Raw genomic sequence first — 20,180 nt, forward strand, 5'->3', positions numbered from 1 at the left:
ATACGCAAAGCTCATTTCAGCTGGTTTGGTTGGCGCAGTCAGTAAAATTGGCATTCGCTTCTCATCAGCTATTCCATTTGTTTTAAACTACTGTTCAGTACGTATATAAATTCCAGTTATCTCTTGTGCATTCAAACGTGTCTATCTTTCCAATGCAGCCAGCTTTTTCTACTCTTTTTAAAAAATTGATGATTATTAACATCCAGTACTCACTGTTTATGAACCCAGGAATTTGTCCATTTTATGCTTTTTATTCAACTCGACTATGTCACTTCCTGAAGCACATGCTTTTTTTCTCTCAACCATTTCTCACTGTGCTTTTTAAACAAAACTCAACCATCTTCCTGCACTTCAACAGGTAGGTGGTTGTCTCAGGTTCGTTTAAAGCTTCTTCATTGCCACTGCTCTGTTTTGTAACTCCAAAGCATAAACTAATTGCAAGAAAAAGATGAGAGCCTGGAATAATGTGTCTAACTTTGTTTTCACCTTAAGCAGGATGTACACGTATGACTTGGTGGCATGATGATGTACAGAATGCCATTTTGCCATTTATGTACTTTTACATATAACCTATTTATCTATCTATTTATGTATTTATTGACACAGCATGGAATAGGGTCTTCCAGCCCTTCGAGCTGCACTGCCCAGCAGTTCCCCGACCTAATCCTAGCCCAATCATGGGACACTTTGCAATGACCAATTAACTTACTGACCGATACGTTTTTTGACTACGGGAGGAAACCAGAGCACTCAAAGGAAACTCGCGTGGTCACAGGGAGAATGTACTAACTCTGTACAAGGCAGCGATGGGATTTGAACCCAGGTTGTCCGTACTGTAATGTATTGTGCTAGCCACTATGCTACCTTGCCACCTCCTTGTTGTTTACAAATTAATGAATTACGTAAACAATGCTTAGTCAAATAATATATTTACAATATTACTCAAATATTACTGAAATATGAAACACGCAACAGGGATCTTATAGAAACATATAAAATTCAGAAAGAATAGAGGCAGATAAGTGAGATTAGAACTAGGTGACATAGCCTGAAGATTCAAGGGAATAGATTTAGGATGGAGGTGAGGAGAAACTGATTTTCCCAGAGAGAAGTGAATTTGTGGAACTCTCTGCCCAGGGAAGCAGCAGAGGCTAGCTCATTAAATACATTTAAGGCACAGTTAGATGGATTTTTACACAGCAGGGGAATTAAGGGCTATGGGGAAAAGGCAGACATGATGATATTGAATGGTGGAGCAGGCTCAGCCAACCCAATGGCCTACTCCTCAAGTTCGAATTCAAGTGTCGTTCAACCACACACATGAATACAGCTAAATGAAACAGTGAACCTCCAGGCCCAAGGTACAAAACACTGTACATACAATCACACACAGCACATACTGTCACTATAGCACATATACTCATAAACTAATACGTATTAACACAAGTCCGAGTGTCATGGCCTGTAAATTGATGGTGAATGGGATGTCGTCCTGGAGCAATGTTTCTGCAGGGACAAGCACGTAGCAGTTCCTCATCTCCCGCTGGGTCATCCACAGATGAAAGCAATTGATCTCATCTTCCAGGGAATGAACACTGGAAAGCAGTACCGACAGGAGTGCCAGTGCCCAACCTAACCCAGATTCCAGCGTGCCTGACGTGTCCCGTTCTCCCCCACACCACCTCCGGTGTCTTCTCCCTTGGATGACTGTGGCATGAGGGCCTGGTCCACACAACAACCGAGGCCACTTAGCTCCCCCACTGCCGGTCTATCCATTGAACCAATGAAACGAAACCTGCTCCTACTTCTTATGCTCACGTTTGAAAAATGCAATCACCAACGTTACACTTACCTAGAGTATTGTTGGTCAGTCCAGGCGACTTGGCCCTAGCTGAGAAACACACCATGGCAGTCACACAAGTGACATCTTTTCCGTTTATTCGGCAGTTCCGCTGCAGCATGTTGATGGAGGATGGACTGAACTCAACCGATACGTTCACCAAAACCACACGGAGCACCCTAGAGGGAGGAATGAATTGAATAAGAACCCGCATAAGGCTGGGAGAGAAGGTGTAGTGAGGACGGAATGGGATAGAGAGAATGGGGAAGTAAAAAGCAACTTCTCCCCCTCCCCACACGGATCAGTAAGTCATGGGTTACGGAAGACCGTGCAAGAACCAAGGTTGAGGGCTGAGAGCAGAGTCCTGGAGTTGATAAAGGAGGTCGAAGCCCAAAAGTTAAAGACCGAAGTTGGCGGGTCTGGAGGTCAGAGGTCAGGAGCCTAATGTTTGCGAGTCTAGGCCAGGGACTCGAGGTCGGAGGCCCAGAAGTCGCCTGTCCTGTCTGTCTGTCTGTGTGTGAGTGAGTGGGACAGGGACTTTATGGGCATGCTACGTTGGCAAGGAATGTGTGGCACCTCTTGCGGGCTGCCCCCAGCATATCCTTGGGATGTGTTGGTTGCTAACGCAAACGACACTTTCCACTATCTGTGTCAGCGAACATGTGATAAATAAATCCCATTCTCAATCAGAGGAAGTGTGGGTGAGGGGGAGGTGGGAAGGGGTTTGTGGGGGGGAGAAGAATGCTCAGTGGGAGAATGCCATAATACCACATACAGGAAAGGGGTATTGAGTGAGGGAAGAGAGAGAATGTGAGCAAAGAATGTGACAGTCAGAGAAAGAGCGGGGCTTGTGAGCAGAGCAGGAGGGGAGAGAAAGAGCATGGTGGTTACAGGGCATGAGCTGAATGAAGGGAAGAGAACATGGAAGGGAGGGGAGAGAGCATGGGTGAGGGCCAAGGGAGAGAGTGAAGGGCAAGGGAGAATGGTACAGGGAAGAGGGAGAGACCCTGGGGGCAAGGGGAAGAAATCAGGGGTGAAAGACACTTTCCTTAAAAGGTTGGCTTTATTTGTCACATGTACATTGAAGCACACAGAGAAATGCATCTTTTGCGTCAAGGAGAAACGCAGTCCGAGGATGTGCTGGGGACAGTCCGCAAGTGTTCCCACAACTCACTAACCCTGACCTGTATGTCTTTGGAATGAGGGAGGAAACCAGAGCACCTGGAGGAAAACTCACACAGTCACAGGGAGAACATACAGCGGTGGAGGATTACAAAAAGGATTACCTCCTTACAAAAAGCGGTGGGAGTTGAAGCCCATTCACTGGTGCTGTAAAGTGTTACTTTTGACACCTTGCTACCATGTTGAGGAAGCATGGGTAAAGAGAGGGGAGAAGTAGAGGGGCAAAGAGGGAGAGCGTGGGGGAAGAGCCAGGTACTGAACTATAATGGGACAGTCTGTATTTCTGTGAACAGGTCTTGGGAGTGCAACTTGAACCCACTATCTTCTGACTTGGTGAATGACAGCTGCCACTGGACTGTGATAAGCAGTGGTCGCCAGTCCTGTCACTGACCCGGGGCATTGTGAAGCCCCAGGTGCACTGTAGTGGTTAGCACAACGCTCTACAGCAACCATCTGCAAGAAATGGGTTCAATTCCTATCACTGACTGTAAAGAGTTTCTATGTTCTCCCCATGACCTCGTGGGTTTCCTATGGCTGCTCCAGCTTCCTCCCACATTCTGAAGGTCAACAGGTCAGGGTTAGCGAGTTGTGGGCATGCCATGTTGGTACTGAAAGCGTGGCAACACTTGCAGGCTGCCCAGCTTAAATCTTCAAAACATTTCAATGTATGTTTCGATGTACATGTGACAAATAAAGCTCATCTCTTTATCTTTATTAAACTGGGCCCGCCCCTTGGTCTGCTACAGCCAGAATAACCCGCAGGATTTAGCCTAAATTAGTGGTGGCACAGTAACTTTAAATGGTGCCTAGACAGGGCGTGGGAGATTGAACGCAGTCTCACACCACGTGGTGCCTACAGACCCGAAAACCATGGCTCGGCCGAAGGCTCCCACTGCCACATCGATCAGTCCATCTCCATCCACATCCATCTGCCCATCCGCGCTGCGGCCGAAGTACCGCAGCCCCGGGTCCAGAGCGGAGGCAGCAATTCTCTGGGGGAGAGGGAAATGTATGGTGAACATCCCGTGCACCAGTTCCAGTCACGGTCCCAGCGCCCCCTCAGACTTGACAGCAGCAATGAGAGTGCCCTGTCATACCTGAGGCACACAATGCTGCTTTCAGGTAGCCCCATGCAAAACGAGTTCACGGGATCACGGAAGATCCCATTCAGCCCAGCAAACTTGTGCTAGCTCATTGAAAAAGCTCTCTTGACTTCCTGACCAACAGACTGCAGTCTGTAAGGATAGGCAGCAACACCTCCACCACGATTATTCTAAACACTGATTCCCCACAGCCACCCACTCCACTCCTCATACACTCCTGACCATGTGGACAGAAACATTGAAACAGCAGCCAATGTGCGCTGCTATTGGAAGAAGACTCCTGCACACACACACACTCTCTCTCTATAGTGAGTGAGAGTCTATTGGTCCTCGATTCTGGGGAACTCGGACAAGTGACGGAGCAAATTGTAACATCAAAACAGCGAGCTGCTGGTCTCTTCTTTTGTTGCTGGAGCGATCCCTCTCTCTCCCTGGCTCTGAGATGTCAAGGTGTTGGGATGGGCAGTAGTTTTTGCTGGACTGTAGATAATGGTCTCTGGGGGGCTTTGCTATTGTTTGCTGGTATGGACAGGGGGTTAGTTGATGCTTTTGCTGGAGCAAGTGGGGGGAGGGGGAGGGTTGATGTTTTTGCTGCTTATGTGTCGGAGGGTGGAGGGGTTTTGGGGTTTTAAAGTTTCTGTCATTCATTCTTTGGGGTGTTTTCTGTTTTGTGGGTGTCTGCAAAGATTAAGAATGTCAGGTCCTCTGATATTGGACTATTGAATTCCGTCTACACATTTGCAGATGATACCACTCCAGAGGGATGTACCTCAAATAACAATGAGTCGGAGATCAGGAAGGAGATAGAGAGCCTAATGACATGGTCTTATTACGACAGTCTTTCTCTCAATGTCAACAAACTAAAGAGTTTGTTATTGACTTCAGAAAGGGGGTGTGGTGCACATGTTCCTGTCTACATCGATGGTGCTGATGTTGAGAAGGTTCAGAGCTTCAAGTTCCGAGGAGTGAACATCACCAATAGTCTGTCCCAATCCAACTGTGTTGATGTTACACCCAGGAAAGTTCAGCAACCCCTCTACTTCTTCAGGACGCTAAAGAAATTCGGCATGTCCCCGTCACTTCTCACCAATTCATACTGACGCACCATAGAAAGCATTCTGTCTGGATGCATCACGGCTTGGCATGGCAACCTCTCTCCCCATGCTCACAAGAAAATGCAGAGAGTTGTGGGCACAGCTCAGCACATCACAAGAACCAACCTCCCCTCTCACTGCCTCAGCAAAGCAGCCAGCATTATCAAAGACCCCACCCAGCCTGTTCATTCTCTCCCCTTCAAGCCCTCTGCTCAAAGGAAAGTGAACACCAGTTTCAATTGTGGCATAACACCATAAACATAGGAACAGAATTAGGCCATTCAGCCCATCATGACTGATTTATTAACTCTCTCAACCCCATTCTCCTGCCTTTTCCCCATAAATTTTGATGCCCTGACTATTCAAGAACCTATCAACCTTTGCTTTAAATGTACCCAATGACTTGGCAATAAATTCCACAGATTCACCACCCTTCGGCTAAAGAAATTCCTCATCTCTGTTCTAAGGGGACATCCCTCTATTCTGAGACTGTGCCCTCTGGTGCCCTTTGGTGCCCTTTGGTGCTACACTCCCTCACTATAGGTAACATCCTCTATACATCCACTCTATCTAGGCCTTTCAATATTAGATAGGTTTCAATGAGATTCCTCCTAATACTTCTAAACTCCAGCGAGTACAGGCCCAGAGCCATCAAGTTTCCCTCATATGCTGTCATTTCAGGCTGCAGACCGACCTGTTTGCAGGCTGGGAGGATGGTGTATCGATGTCCATGATAGATGTACACCGCTCCACGATGACTGTCCTCCAATGGGGCCCCGACAACCACATCATTAAAGGCATCGTAATTTAGGTCAGGAACTGCAGTGAGTGTGTACCCAAAGCGGGCATCTTGCGTTTTGGCAGTGGTGCGCAGTGTATGGGTGAAAACCAGGGAATGCTGGAGAGGAAAGAGAAGTCAGTAATACTGTCATATTACAGTCATCCTTGCACTCAACATCAGTAAGACCAAAGAACTGATTGTGGACTTCAAAACAGGCAAGACAAGGGATCAGAAGCGAAGAGAGTGAACAATTTCAAGTCCCTGAGTGTCAATATCCCTGAGGATCAAACCTGAACCCAACATATCGATGCAAATACAGTGGCTATATTTCATTAGGAGTTTGAGAAAATTTGGTATGTCTCTAAAAGCGCTTGAAAATTTCTACAGAGGTATTGTGGAGAGCATTCTAACTGGCTGCATCACCATCTGGTATGGGGGGAGGTGTGGAGCTATTGCACAGGATCAAAGTAAGCTGCAGAGAGAGTTGTAAACTCAGTCAGCTCCATCAAGGGCACAACCCTCTATAGTATCCAAGACATCTTCAAAGAGCGATGTCTCAAAATGGTTGTGTCCATCATTAAGGGACCCCATCACCCAGGTCATGCCTTGTTCTCATTGCTACCATCAGGAAGGAGGTACAGGAGCCTGAAGACACACACTCAACAATTCAGGAAGAGCTTCTTCCCCTCTGCAATCCGATTTCTGAATGAACATTGAACCCATGAACACTACCTCGCTACTTTTTTTAATGTCCATTTTTGCACTAATTTAACTACTTACTGTAATTCACAGTTTTCTCTCTATTATCATGTATTGCATTGTACTGCTGCCGCAGTAACAAGTTTTGCGACGTATGCCGGTGATATTAAACCTCATTCAGATCCTGATCCTGTTCAAACACCACGGTTACTGAGGAGAGGGAGTTGCACACAATACTCCAAATGTGGACTAATCAACGTTTCATATTTCTACAACATGAATTCCCAGCTTACAAATTCAGCACCCCAAACAATGGAAGCAGAGATTCTGTACCAGGGGTGGCGAACCTATGGCACTCATGCACAAGATGAATAAACATTTTGTTGACACACAGTACACAGTGCCACCCCTCAACTCTTTAAACCCCACCCACAATACATAATGATCATCTTTACTCTCAAATGAAGCAGAAAATGTTTTTTTTAACAACCCCAGAGCAGTGAGATTTTCACAGGAAAGGTCTCGCGCCTGCTTGGCACCTGCTAGATAGTTGTAAAACATGTGATAATACGTTTTGAAATCCTCACAGACCTGGTGTACACATCAGTGTTTGGATAGTAAATGGTTGTAATAACATTTTAATTCCACTTCCTATTCCCATTCTGACATGTCAGTCCATGGCCTCCTCTGGCACAGTGAGATCACGCTCAGGTCAGACGAACACCACCTCATATTCCGTCTGAGTATCCTGACAGCGTGAACGTTGATTTTTATAACTTCCATTAATTTCTCCCAGCTCCCCCTTCTCTCTTGTTTCCATTCCCCACTCTGGCTCTCCTCAACTGCCCACCACCTCCCTTCCTTTATTCTATGGTTTCACCTATCACTTTCCAATGTGTCCTCCTTCCTCTCTCCCCACCTTCTTATTCTGCCTTCTTCCCTCCCCTGTCATTTCCAGTCCTGATGAAGGGTCTCAAACCAAAACGTCGACTGTTTATTCCTCTCCATAGATGCTGCCCAACCTGCTGAGTTCCTCCAGCATTTCGTGTGCGGTTGCAGTTACAATAACAATGTTCTTCAGAAATTATGTTATTTTGCAATTGCCTTTTGAAAAGATTAATATTAATAATTTTTGTACGTGTTTTCTAAAAAGCTTCTTTTATTTAAATCTGTTATATTTTTATTAATAGTAAAACAACAAATACACATAAATTAGCAACAGGACTCCTTGTTTTTCCTTAAGAAGTCCATAATACTGCTTTCCCTGGGGAAGGCAGAAGAACGGCTGGTCAGAGAAAAGCTAGTGACATGACCTTGAACACGGGCTATACGTGGGGTCAACTTGAAAGACTGACTCAGGACAGAGGACTCTGGTGAGTTACTGTCAACAGCCTATGCCCCAGTTGAGGTGATGGGTTTAACTAACTAAGTAACATGAGAGAGCTTTTTAGAAGATTATTGCCAACTTGGTCAAAAACTTGCCAACCCTGATGTACACCTTCAAACCGCTGTACCTGAATTACCAAATATATGCAGGGCATCTCCCTCCACAAACGCCGTGGTGAGTCTCCAGCACCCGAGGACACGTGGCAAAGGGTGAGGTATCAAAGCAGCGAGTCCCAACACCACAGAAACCAAGGAGGGAGGAGTGATGGGGAGAAGGTGTCTCTAATTTGTCCTCCATCTCCCTATAATCCACCCCCATCCCTCGCAACACACAAGTACCTTAGGCTAAGTACCGGAAGAGTGTGCCATGAGTCTTTAACCATGACTTTCACCACCGTGCTAACTCCACCATGGACAGTCCCAAGCCCCAGCTGTGAAAGGAGGAGAGATAGACATGGGCTAGCAACCCCATCCGGTAAAAACCCAGAGCTACAGAAACAGCATAAGAAGCTCCAAGGAACTCATCCCTGGGGGAAGTAAGATGGGCCACACCTGGGGAACAGTTTGAAAGACTGGCCCAGGACAGAGGACTCTGGTGAGTTACAGTCAGTGGCCTATGCCCTGTTGGGGTGACGAGCTTAATTAACTAAATAACTAACTTACAATGATAATGATAATCTCTGATAACAATGATAATCTCTGCTGAAAATTACCACGACACCTGAGAAAATGTTTTAGAAGATTAGTGTCAATTTGGGCACAGGCTCTCAAAAAGGTTGGCCACCCCTGATGACCTTATCAGCCTATCTAATTGTGTTGCTACTTACAGGGAGCTATAAACTTGTGTTCCGAAATTCTGCTCCGGTCATTTATTGTACACTTACCCCTTATATTTGATGTCCCAAAGTGCAACAGCTCACACCTGCCTGTATTAAACTCTGCCCACGTTTGTTGTCCCTCTGCAAGTGCCCCTTGAAAAGGCGATGGTGAGGCGCATTCTTGAACTGCTGCCAAGTCCTTCTGATAAAGACCCCGCAGCAAAAACATCACATCAGGGTCCATGTGACTTAGATATACACATAGAACAGTACAGCACACTACAGGCCCCTGATGTGCTGTCCTTTAACCTACTCTGAGATCAATCTAACCCCTCCATCCCACATAGCCTTCCACTTCTCTTTTATCCATACCCCTACGTAAGAGTCTTTTAAACGTCCCTGATGTGTCTGCCTCTACCACCAGCCATCACATTCCACACACCCACGACTCTGTGTAAAAAAAAACTTCCTCTGACATTCCCCCTTTACTCTCCTCCAGTCACCTTGAAAGTATGCACCCTCATTTTAGCCATTTCCGCTCTGGGAAAGAGACTCTGATTGTCCACTATTATCTTGTACACCTCTATCCAGTCACCCGCCATCCTGTTTAGTTTCGAAGAGAAGCGGCCTAGCTCACTGGAAGGTTTGCTCCTGCCAGTCTGCTTTGGAAGTCGAAAGCCCAAGGTAAATTTATGATCAAAGTACATGTGTGTCACCATATATTACCCCACGATCCATTTTCTTGCAGACATTCACAGTCGATACAAAGAAACACAACTGACTCAAAGAAAAACCACACACAAAGACAATCAGCCAATGTGCAAAAGATGGACAGACAACCTGTCTCTGTAGGTCCACGAGTCTGCCGGAGGCTGGAGGCCAAAGGGTGGCCTCTCCTGAGATTAGAGGAGTGTGGGTGGGAGAAACAGAGCTGGTTTTCTTTTGCTGTGTTCTGTGTCGGTCTGATGAATAGTGTGGCCATGCTATGTTGGTGCCAGAATTTTTTTTGCAACACTTGCGGGCTGCCCCCTGCACACTCCTAGGTGCGTTGGTTGTTAACGCAAACGACGCATTCCACTGTATGTTTCGATGTGCACGTGATACATAAATCTGAATCTGAATGAGTCCCTTGGCGGTGAATGCCTACAATTCGGGAGGCATTGTCAGAGCAGTAGGGTGCAGCATGGTGGAGTAGCGGTTAAGCGTAACACTATTACAGCGCAGTGACCCGGGTTCAATTCCCGCTACTGTCTGTATGGAGTTTGTATGCCCTCTCATGACCACGGGGGTTTCCTCTGGGAGCTCTGGGTTCTTCCCACATTCCAAAGGCGGGCAGGTCAGTAGGTTAATTGGTAACATGGGTTTAATTGGGTGGCAGGGACTTGTTGGGTCTGTTACCGCTCCCTATCTCTAAATAAATAAATTCATTAAAGATAATGATCTGGGGTTGTAGTGGGCATGAGTGCATACTGCAGAGGAATTCCACACAATTTCCTGTAGGTCACCTACCTCTCGCACTCTATAAACATAGACCTTTCCCGTTTCCTTGTGGCCACCTCCGAGGTACATGGGAGCTGCGACCAAAAGGACATCTGTCACCGTGTCGCCATCCACATCCACCGGGCAAACCTCACTTCCAAAGTACGATCCAATCTGTAACAAGGCAGACGCGGGGGGGGATGTTACGTGAGAACCAAAATAAAAACGGGTGCAGTAACGTAGCCGTTACCAAAGTGATCACCGATCGGGGGCCAATTCCAGCTGCTGTCTGCGAGGAGTTTGCACGTTCTCCCCATCACCATGTCAGCTCCCCCCCCCCCCACATTCCAAAGATGTATGGTTAAGGTTAGTGATTTGGGCGCATACCATGTTAGCGCCGGAAGCACGGCAGTACTTGCCGGCTGCCCCCAGCATGAACCTTGGACTGTTGACGCAAACAACACTTCTCACTGTGTGTTTTGATGCATATGTGACAAATAAAGCTAATCTTTAACGTCTTTTCTTGAACATGAATACACAGGGAACGGAGGGACAGAAAGGATTAGTTGAATTGGCATCATGCTTGGCACAGGCATGTTCCTGTTCTAGACCATAAAAACAAAACACATAGGAGCAGAATTAGGCCATTCAGCCCATCGAGTCTGTTCCGCCATTTTGTCATGGCTGATTTATTATCCCTCTGAATTCAGTTCTCCTACTTTCTCCCTGTAACCTTTGGTGCCCTTACTAACCAAGTACCTGTCAGCCTCTGCTTTAAATATACCCAATAACTTGGCCCCCACAGCTGTCTGTGGCAATAAATTCCACAGATTCACACCCCTCTGGCTAAAGTAATTCCTCCTCGTCCCTGTTCTGAAAGGATGTCCTTGTATTCTGAGGCTGTGATCTCTGTGCTAGACTCCCCTATTACTGGAAAAATCCTTTCCATATCCACTCTATCTAAGCCTATCAATACTTTCTGTCTCCATCTCTGGAGATGGCCTATCTACTGATATCTACTATAAGCCTACAGACTCTCACAGCTACCTGGACTATTCCTCTTCCCACCTTGTCTCTTGCAAAAATGCCATCCCCTTCTCACAATTCCTCCGTCTCTGCCGCACCTGCTCTCAGAATGAGGCTTTTCATTCCAGGACGAAGGAGATGTCTTCTTTTTTTAAACAAAGGGGCTTCCCTTCTTCCACCATCAACTCTGCTCTCAAACGCATCTCTCCCATTTCCCCCACATCTGCCCTCACCCCATCAGCCCACCACCCCACTCGGGATAGGGTCCCCCTTGTCCTCACCCACCACCCCACCAGCCTCTGGATCCAACGTATAATTCTCCGTAACTTCCGCCACCTCCAACGGGATCCCACTACCAAACACATCTTTCCCTACCCCCCACTTTCTGCTTTCCGCAGGGATCGCTCCCTACGCGACTCCCTTGACAATTCATTCCCCCCATCCCTTTCCACCGATCTCCCTCCTGGTACTTATCCTTGCAAGCAGAAAAAGTGCTACACCTGCCCTTACACTTCCTCCCTCACCACCATTCAGGGCCCCAGACAGTCCTTCCAGGTGAGGCGACACTTCACCTGTGAGTCGGCTGGTGTGGTATACTGTGTCCAGTGCTCCCGGTGTGGCCTTTTATATATTGGTGAGACCTGACGCAGACTGGGAGACTGTTTCGCTGAACACCTACGCTCTGTCCACCAGAGAAAGCAGGATCTCCCAGTGGCCACACATTTTAATTCCACGTCCCATTCCCATTCTGATATGTCTATCCATGGCCTCCTCTATTGTCAAAATGAATCCAAACTCAGGTTGGAGGAACAACACCTTATATACCGGCTGGGTAGCCTCCAACCTGATGGCATGAACATTGACTTCTCTAACTTCCATTAATGCCCCTCCTCCCCTTCTTACCCCATCCCTGATATATTTAGTTTTTATTTCCCCCCATCCCCTTTTTTTTCTTTCTCTCTCTGCCCATCACTCTGCCTGTTCTCCATCTCCCTCTGGTGCTCCCCTCCCCCTTTCTTTCTCCCTAGGCCTCCCGTCCCATAATCCTTTCCCCTCTCTAGCTCTGTATCCCTTTTGCCAATCACCTTTCTGGCTCTCAACTTCACCCCACCTCCTCCGGTCTTCTCCTATCATTTCCCATTTTCCCCTCCCCCTCCTACTTTCAAATTTCTTACTATCTTTCCTTTCAGTTAGTCCTGACGAAGGGTCTCGGCCCGAAACGTCAACAGTGCTTCTCCCTATAGATGCTGCCTGGCCTGCTGCGTTCCACCAGCATTTTGTGTGTTCCTATCAATATTTGACAGGTTTCAATGAGATCCCTCCCTCATTTTTTGAAACTCCAGTGAGTACAGGCCCAAAGCCATCAAACTCTCTTCATATGTTAACCTTTTGATTCCCGTGATCATTTTTACGAACCTCGAACCCTCTGCAATTGTAGCACATGTTTTCTTAGATAAGGTGCCCAAAACTGGTCACAATAATAATAACACTGTACTGCCCTTCATTCTATCCCCAGAGCAAAACCCACACGTGTGCGCGGTTTCAGCCCTTACCTGTTCGCCCACCAGGGATTGGTGAACAGTCAGGTTTCCCTTCCTGTCCATGTTGAAGAGAATAACCTTGCCTTTGTGTTTGAATCGGGGTGCCCCCGCCACGTACACACGTTGGCCGTTCTTCCGTTTCAGGGACGACACGGTGTAGCCTGCAACAAGGAGAGCACGCATCAGCCCCAGCCCAACTGACCAAGATGCCCACCTAAGTCAGTCTCATCTCCCAGCATCCCACAGAAAGCAGGCTTGGTGCTACCCCAAGTCACAAGGACCTATTTTTGACTTTAAATCCTTGGTTAGAATAACCATCACTACACAAACACAGTACAAAGCCTTCATTGGTCAGGGTCAACGTGTATATTGCGTCCAAGCTGACTACGTATTAGCAAACCAGTACACAAGCCAGGGCATACAATATGGAGAGCAAGCTGTTGCCCATATAGCAGGCTCCCCTTTCCACTCAGCTGATGAATCTGCAGGAATGGCAGAGACCGACACAGTTTGGCACCAGTGGTATCACAGGAGTTGCCAGTCAGCCTTGAACTCCACGTAGGACTGCCTCAGGGACTCCAGCTCCAGATTTTTCTCTTGGAGTCTACTCCTGAAGCCTTCCTCATGAGTGGGTACAGCCACAAAGAAGCAGAGGTCTGAAATCAGTATTTTCCTTCTCCTAGATGAAATGCCAACCACAGCTGACAAGCCTCATGTGCTTGGAGTGACTGGTTTTAAGGTGCCAAGGACCATAAGGCCATAAGATAAAGGAGCAGAATTAGGCTAGTCAGCCCATCGAGTCTGCTCCACCACTCCATTGTGCCTGATTTATTTTCCCTCTAATTCCATTTTCCTGCCTTCTCCCTGTAACCTTTGATACCCTGAGTAACCACGACCCTATCAACCTTTGCTTTAAACATGCCCAAAATGACTTGGTCTGAACAATCGTCAATAGCAATGAATTCCACAGATTCACCACTCTATAGCTATAAAAATTCCTTCTGATCTCTGTTCTAAATGGATATCTGGTCTGAGACTCCCCCACTAAAGAAAATATCCTCTCCACATCCATTCTAATTAGGCCTTTCAATATTTGATTGGTTTCAATGTGATTCCCCCCATTCTTCAAAACTCTAGTGAGTATAGGGTCAGAACCACAAAACACTCCTCATACATTAACCCATTTATTCTCAGAATCATTCTCATGAATCTCCCCTGGAGCCTCTCCAATACTAGCACATCTTTTTCTTAGATAAGGGGCTCAAAGCTGCTCCTAATACTCCAAGTGCAGTTTGACCAATGTCTAAGAGGTGGCATTTGCCTTTGCCCCCTCTCTCACCAGTAGAAATAGTTCTGTCGGGCTTAGTAACTAAACCACACGTGAAGGCCGGGACTTGGTTGTCAGAGGCTATTTGAGACTCACACCATTGGGACTACTTAATAGGTAGTGGGAGCTCATCCCCACTACCCTCCCCTGGGATAATGTCATACGATGTCACCACTCAGTCTCCTCTGCTACGAGGAGTACACTCGGAGGCAGCATCATTAGGGACACCTGTATGTCTGCTCGTTAATGTGGCAGCAAATCAATGCAAAAAAAGCATGCAGACATGGTCACGAGATTCAGTTGTTCAGACCAAACATCAGAATGGGGCAGAAATGTGACCTGAGTGACTTTGACTGTGGAGTGATTGATGGTGCCAGATGGGGTGGTTTGAGTATCTCAGGGCCTATTCCACGTTGTATTTCCAAATAAATAAATAAATAATGGGAAACTCTGATTTCAAATCTCCGCTCTCCTTGCAGCCATACCCACTCATGGGAATGGTTTTAGGAGAAACCCCCAAGGAAAAGCTAAAATAAGAAGTAAAACAAAAACATCTAACTCAATGTCAGCAAGTCCAAGGAGCTGATTATTGACTTCAGGAGGAGGAAACCTGAGGTCCATGAGCCAGTCCTCATCGGGGGATCAGAGGTGGAGAGGATCAGAAACTTTAAATTCCTCAGTGTTGTCATTCAGAGGACCTGTACAGGGCCCAGCATGTAAATGCAATTATGAAGAAAGCCTGGCGGCAACTCTACTTCCAGAGATTCGGCATGACATCTAAAACATTGACCAACGTCTATAGATGTGTGGTGGAGAGTATATTGACTGGCCATGCCACAACCTAGTATGGAAATACCAATGCCCTAGAATGGAAAATCCTACAAAAAGTAGTGGATACCCATCAATCCATCACAGGTAAAGCCCTCCCCACCATTGAGCATATCTACACAGTGTTGTCACAGAGAAGCAGCATCCAGCAACACGTACCCCCACCACCCAGGTCATGCTCTCTTCTCGCTGCTGCCATCAGGAAGAAGACGAAGTTATTACCACCCAGCAGCAGGAGAGTCCTCAGTAATTATTGCTATTTGTTCCGTCTCTTTGCTGGAGGCCAGTCAGAATTACAGTGTCGCTGAGATCTGCTGGCATTCTCCATTGTAGGAGAAACACCAAGTAAAATCAGTAGAGTTCGATAATCTGCAAGTGGTGGATCCAGGATCAACATTACTCACCCTGTGCTTTTACTGTACATGGATTAGCAATTTGCTGTGGTGTGTCGGTGTGACATACAACAAAAACACAGCATTGAACAATAAAGGATTATATTACAATAAAGCTAGAGTGTGTTGTAAATAATCAAAGTTAATATCATGCAAGAGCAACATTCATTTTGAGAGACTAGAATATAAGATGGTTCAGAGGAGGTGTACAATAATTATTCTGGCCAAAAAGGTTGAATTTTAGAACAAGACCATGTAGAATGTAAAAATGTACCAGTTTCTTGGTTACATCAAAAACACTAATCAGATAAACTTGGATTAAATTTATTTATTTTTTGTGGTGTAATATATAATTGATGTAAAAAGTTATATTGCACTAATCTTAACCGAACATTTATTGTATTTGTCATACTATCAAGACATAGTCTTGACCAATTTGTTTCTTCAATTTTAATATTCAAATCACTTTCCCATTTTTGTCTTGACTTATGGACTCCTTGTTTAATTGCCTGTTTTTGAATCAAATTATACATACAAGATATAAATTTTTTAATATTTCCTTTTTGAATTAAAATTTCTATTTCATTAGATTTCGGCAATAACATTGTTTGACCTAGTTTTTCTCTTATGTAAGCCCTTAGTTGAAAGTAACAAAATAAAGTGTTATTTGATACTTTATATTTATTCTTTAATTGATCGAATGACATTAATATACCTCCTTCAAAACAATCTCCTATGTATTTAATCCCTTTTTGAAACCAATTATATAAAAGTTGATTGCCCATTGTAAAAGGAATAAGTCTATTTTGAATTAAAGATCTCTTTGCTAATAAAGATTTTTTTGTCTCATCATCAACATTTATCTTATTCCATAAATCAATCAAATGTTTTAATATAGGAGATTCTTTGTATTGGAACAAATTACGGGAATACAACTTCCTCATAATCCAATATTACTTTTACTAGGTGATATTGAAGGGATAAAACCGAAACTCAAACTAAATAAATATCAGAAAGAATTCATAAAAATTGCACTGGCTGTAGCCAAAAAGGCTATTGCAATTACTTGGAAATCAGATACATATTTAAGTATAGATTGTTGGAAAAAAGAAATCTATGGCTGTATTCCATTAGAAAAAATTACTTATAATTTAAGAGATAAATATGAAACATTTTTGAAAATTTGGTGCCCTTATTTACAAAAGACAGGATTAAATATATAGGTGCTCTGAAGATGAAATAATTGGTTACTTGGGGAAAGAAATAAATATATATACTAAAGTTATTAAGAACTCCATGGAGCATGTGGAGACCTTCCAACAACCAGGCACTCTTTCTTTCTTTTTTTTTCTTTCTTAATTTTTCTTTTTTTATATAGGGAAGTTAGGGGGGAGGGGTTAAGGGGAGGGGGGAAGGGATATATACTTTTTTTTTCCACACTTGTAATCACTTAAAAATGCAATTAAATAAAAAAATTTTTTAAAAAAATTATTCTGGGAATGAAAGGGTTAATGTGCGAGGAGTGTTTGAAGGCTCTGGGTCCGTCCTTGCTGGAGTTTTGAAGAATAACTTGGGGAGGGGGAATCACGTTGAAACTTACCGAATATTGGAATTCCTAGATAGAGTGGATGTGGTTGGGATGTGATTCTAGGGCCAGAGGGCACAGCCTCAGAATATAGGGACATCCATTTAGAACAGAGATGAGGAGGAATTTCTTTAGCCAGAGGGTGGTGAATCTGTGGAATTCTTTGCCACAGGCGGCTGTGGAGACCAAGTCATTAAAGTGGATGTTGGTAGGTTCTTCATTTGTCGGGGGGTGGGGTATTCAAAGGATACAGAGAGAAGCAGAAGAATGGGGTTGAGAGGGATAATAACCCAGCCATGATGAAATGGCAGAGCAGCCTCGATGGGCCAAATGGCCTACTTTTGCTCCTATGTTTTATAACAGGGTGTATAATATGGCACAGACAGCTCCATCAATGCAAGGCAGCATGGACATCCATTATACATACCAAGGTAGGCAGCATGGTTCTTCAAGGCTTTAGGGAACTCTCGGCTCAGGGCTTCCCGTGAGGTGATGACATGGCCATCAACACTTTGCTTCACCACAGCTCCGTTCCAATCATACGCTCCGACAGCCCCGAGCAGGATCCCGTTCTGGGACACGAGTGAAGATTAAAAACTAAAAGGATTAGATGGTCTCATTGCTTCCATTACAGAGATTTATGCATGACAGGAGCTCCTACACCACACGTGCAGGCTGCTTACACTGCATTGCAGTCAGCACTTTAGAAGCAGACAAACATTAACCCTAACATGTACGTCTTTGGAAACTGGAGCACCCGGAGGAAACCCATGTGGTCACGGGGAGAAAGTACAAACAGCGATGGAAATGGAACCCTGATCTTACAGCTGGCACTGTAAAGCCTTACACTACCATGCCGCCCTCCTGCCACCTGTGCAGAAGAAGAGACAAGTCAGGGGATCAGAGGTGGAGATGTTCAGCAACTCTACATTCCTTGGTGTCATCATTTCAGAAGATCTGTCCTGGGCTCAGCATGCAAGTGTAATTAAAAAGAAAGCATGGCAGCACCTCTACTTCCTTAGGAGTTTGAGAAGATTTGGCATGACATCTAAAACTTTGACAAACTTCTATAGATGTGTGGTGGAGAGTATGTTGACTGGGTGCTTCACAGTCTGGTATGGAAACACCAATGCCCTTGGACTGAAAGTCTGACAAAAAGTAGTGTAACACACACAAAATGCTGGAGGAAAAGTGCGTGTGGCTCTGATTTCCAGCATCCGCATGAATTTTCTCTTGTCTACGAAAAAGTAGTGGATACGGCCCAGTCCATCATGGGTAAAGCCCTCCCCACCACTGAGCACATTTCAGGAAGTTATTACTCCTCAACCATCAGGCTCTTGAACCAGAGGGGATAACTTCACTTGCCCCATCACTGAACTGTTCCCACAACCTATGGTTTTACTTTCAAGGACTCTTCATCTCATGTTCTCAGTATTTATTGCTTATAATTTATTTACTTACTTTTGTATTTGCACAGCTTGTTGTCTGTTGCACACTGGTTGAACACTCAAGTTGGTGCGGTCCTTCACTGATTCTGTTATGGTTATTATTCTATGGATTTATTGAGTATGCCCGCAAGAAAATGAATCTCAAGATTGTATATGGTGACCTATGGATCTCAGGGTTGTATATAGTGATATATATGTACTTTGATAATAAATGTACTTTGAATTCTAATTTATTATCTTTTAGGAACTTGGGAATACAGATCCATAATTTCTTGAAAGTGGTGACACAGGAAGATCGGGCTGCAAAGGGAATTTTTGGCACATTAGCCTTCATAAATCAAAGTACTGAATGCAGGAACTGAATTGTCACATAAAACTTTGACAACATTCTATAGATGCACAGTGCAGAGTATCTTAACTGAATGCATTATAGCCTGGTATGGAAACCCCAGTGCCCAGGAATGGAAAAGATTACAGAACGTGGTGGATACAGCCCAATCTGTCACAAGCAAATCCCCTTCTACCGCTGAGCACCTCTACAAGAAGCACTGCTACAAGAAAACAGCATCCAACTTCAGGGACCACCACCACCCAGACCATGCTCTCTTCCCACAACTACCATCGGGCAGGAGGTATAGCAACCTTTGGTCTGACAACACCAGGTTCAGGAACAGTCATCACCCCTCAACCATCAGGCTCTAACTTCACTCACCTCAACTCTGAACTGATTCCACAACTATAGACTCACACTTAATGACTCTCTATCTTATTTTCTCAGTTTTATTAATTTTATTTGCACAATCTGTCTTCTTTAGCACTTTGGTTGTTTGTCAGTCTTTGTATATGAATAGTTTTTCATACTGTAAACCATACAGTTCTATTGGACCAGTACTTGGAGCTATGATGTTCTGGCCATTACAGAGATTTGGATGGCTTAAGGCAGGAATGGTTACTTAAATTGCCAGGCTTTAGATGTTTCAGAAAGGACAGGGAAGGAGGCAAAAGAGGTGGGGGCATGGCACTGCTGATCAGAGATAGTGTCACGGCTGCAGAAAAGGAGGAAGACATGGAGGGATTGTCTATGGAATCTCTGTGGGTGGAAGTTAGGAACAGGAAGGGGTCAATAACTCTACTGGGTGTTTTTTATAGACCACCCAATAGTAACAGGGACATCGAGGAGCAGATAGGGAGACAGGTTCTGGAAAGGTGTAATAATAACAGGATTGTCATGGTGGGAGATTTTAATTTCCCAAATATCAATTGGCATGTCCCTAGAGCAAGGAGTTTAGATGGGGTGGAGTTTGTTAGGTGTGTTCAAGAAGGTTTCTTGATACAATATGTAGACAAGCCTACAAGAGGAGAGGCTGTACTTGATCTGGTCAGGTGTCAGATCTCTCAGTGGGAGAGCACTTTGGAGATAGTGATCACAACTCTACCTTCTTTACCATAGCATTGGTGAGGAATAGGAACAGACAAGTTAGGAAAGCATTTAATTGGAGTAAGAAGAAAAGAAGAGTTTACGAAAGGTTCAAAAAACTAGGTAATGATAGAGAGCTAGAAGATTATAAGGCTAGCAGGAAGGAGCTCAAGAAAGAAATTAGAAGAGTCAGAAGGGGCCATGAGAAGGCCTTGGCAGACAGGATTAAGAAAA

The 20,180-nt window shown here is 45.0% G+C and overlaps 1 protein-coding gene across 1 annotated transcript in view; it reads right to left on the minus strand.

Moving 5' to 3' along the window:
- The window catches only part of itga10 (integrin, alpha 10), a 169,206-nt gene that overhangs the window by 43,971 nt on the left and 105,055 nt on the right, over window positions 1-20,180 (minus strand). Inside the window, exons 11-16 of the mRNA XM_073061150.1 lie at window positions 17,509-17,653; window positions 12,962-13,110; window positions 10,413-10,556; window positions 5,914-6,117; window positions 3,884-4,014; window positions 1,853-2,019 (exon numbers count right to left, since the gene is read on the minus strand). Of these exons, the coding sequence (XP_072917251.1) occupies window positions 1,853-2,019; window positions 3,884-4,014; window positions 5,914-6,117; window positions 10,413-10,556; window positions 12,962-13,110; window positions 17,509-17,653 (940 nt within the window). The remainder of the gene's footprint in view (window positions 1-1,852; window positions 2,020-3,883; window positions 4,015-5,913; window positions 6,118-10,412; window positions 10,557-12,961; window positions 13,111-17,508; window positions 17,654-20,180) is intronic.

The sequence above is a fragment of the Hemitrygon akajei genome, chromosome 11 (assembly GCF_048418815.1).
Source record: "Hemitrygon akajei chromosome 11, sHemAka1.3, whole genome shotgun sequence".
Taxonomy (NCBI): domain Eukaryota; kingdom Metazoa; phylum Chordata; class Chondrichthyes; order Myliobatiformes; family Dasyatidae; genus Hemitrygon; species Hemitrygon akajei.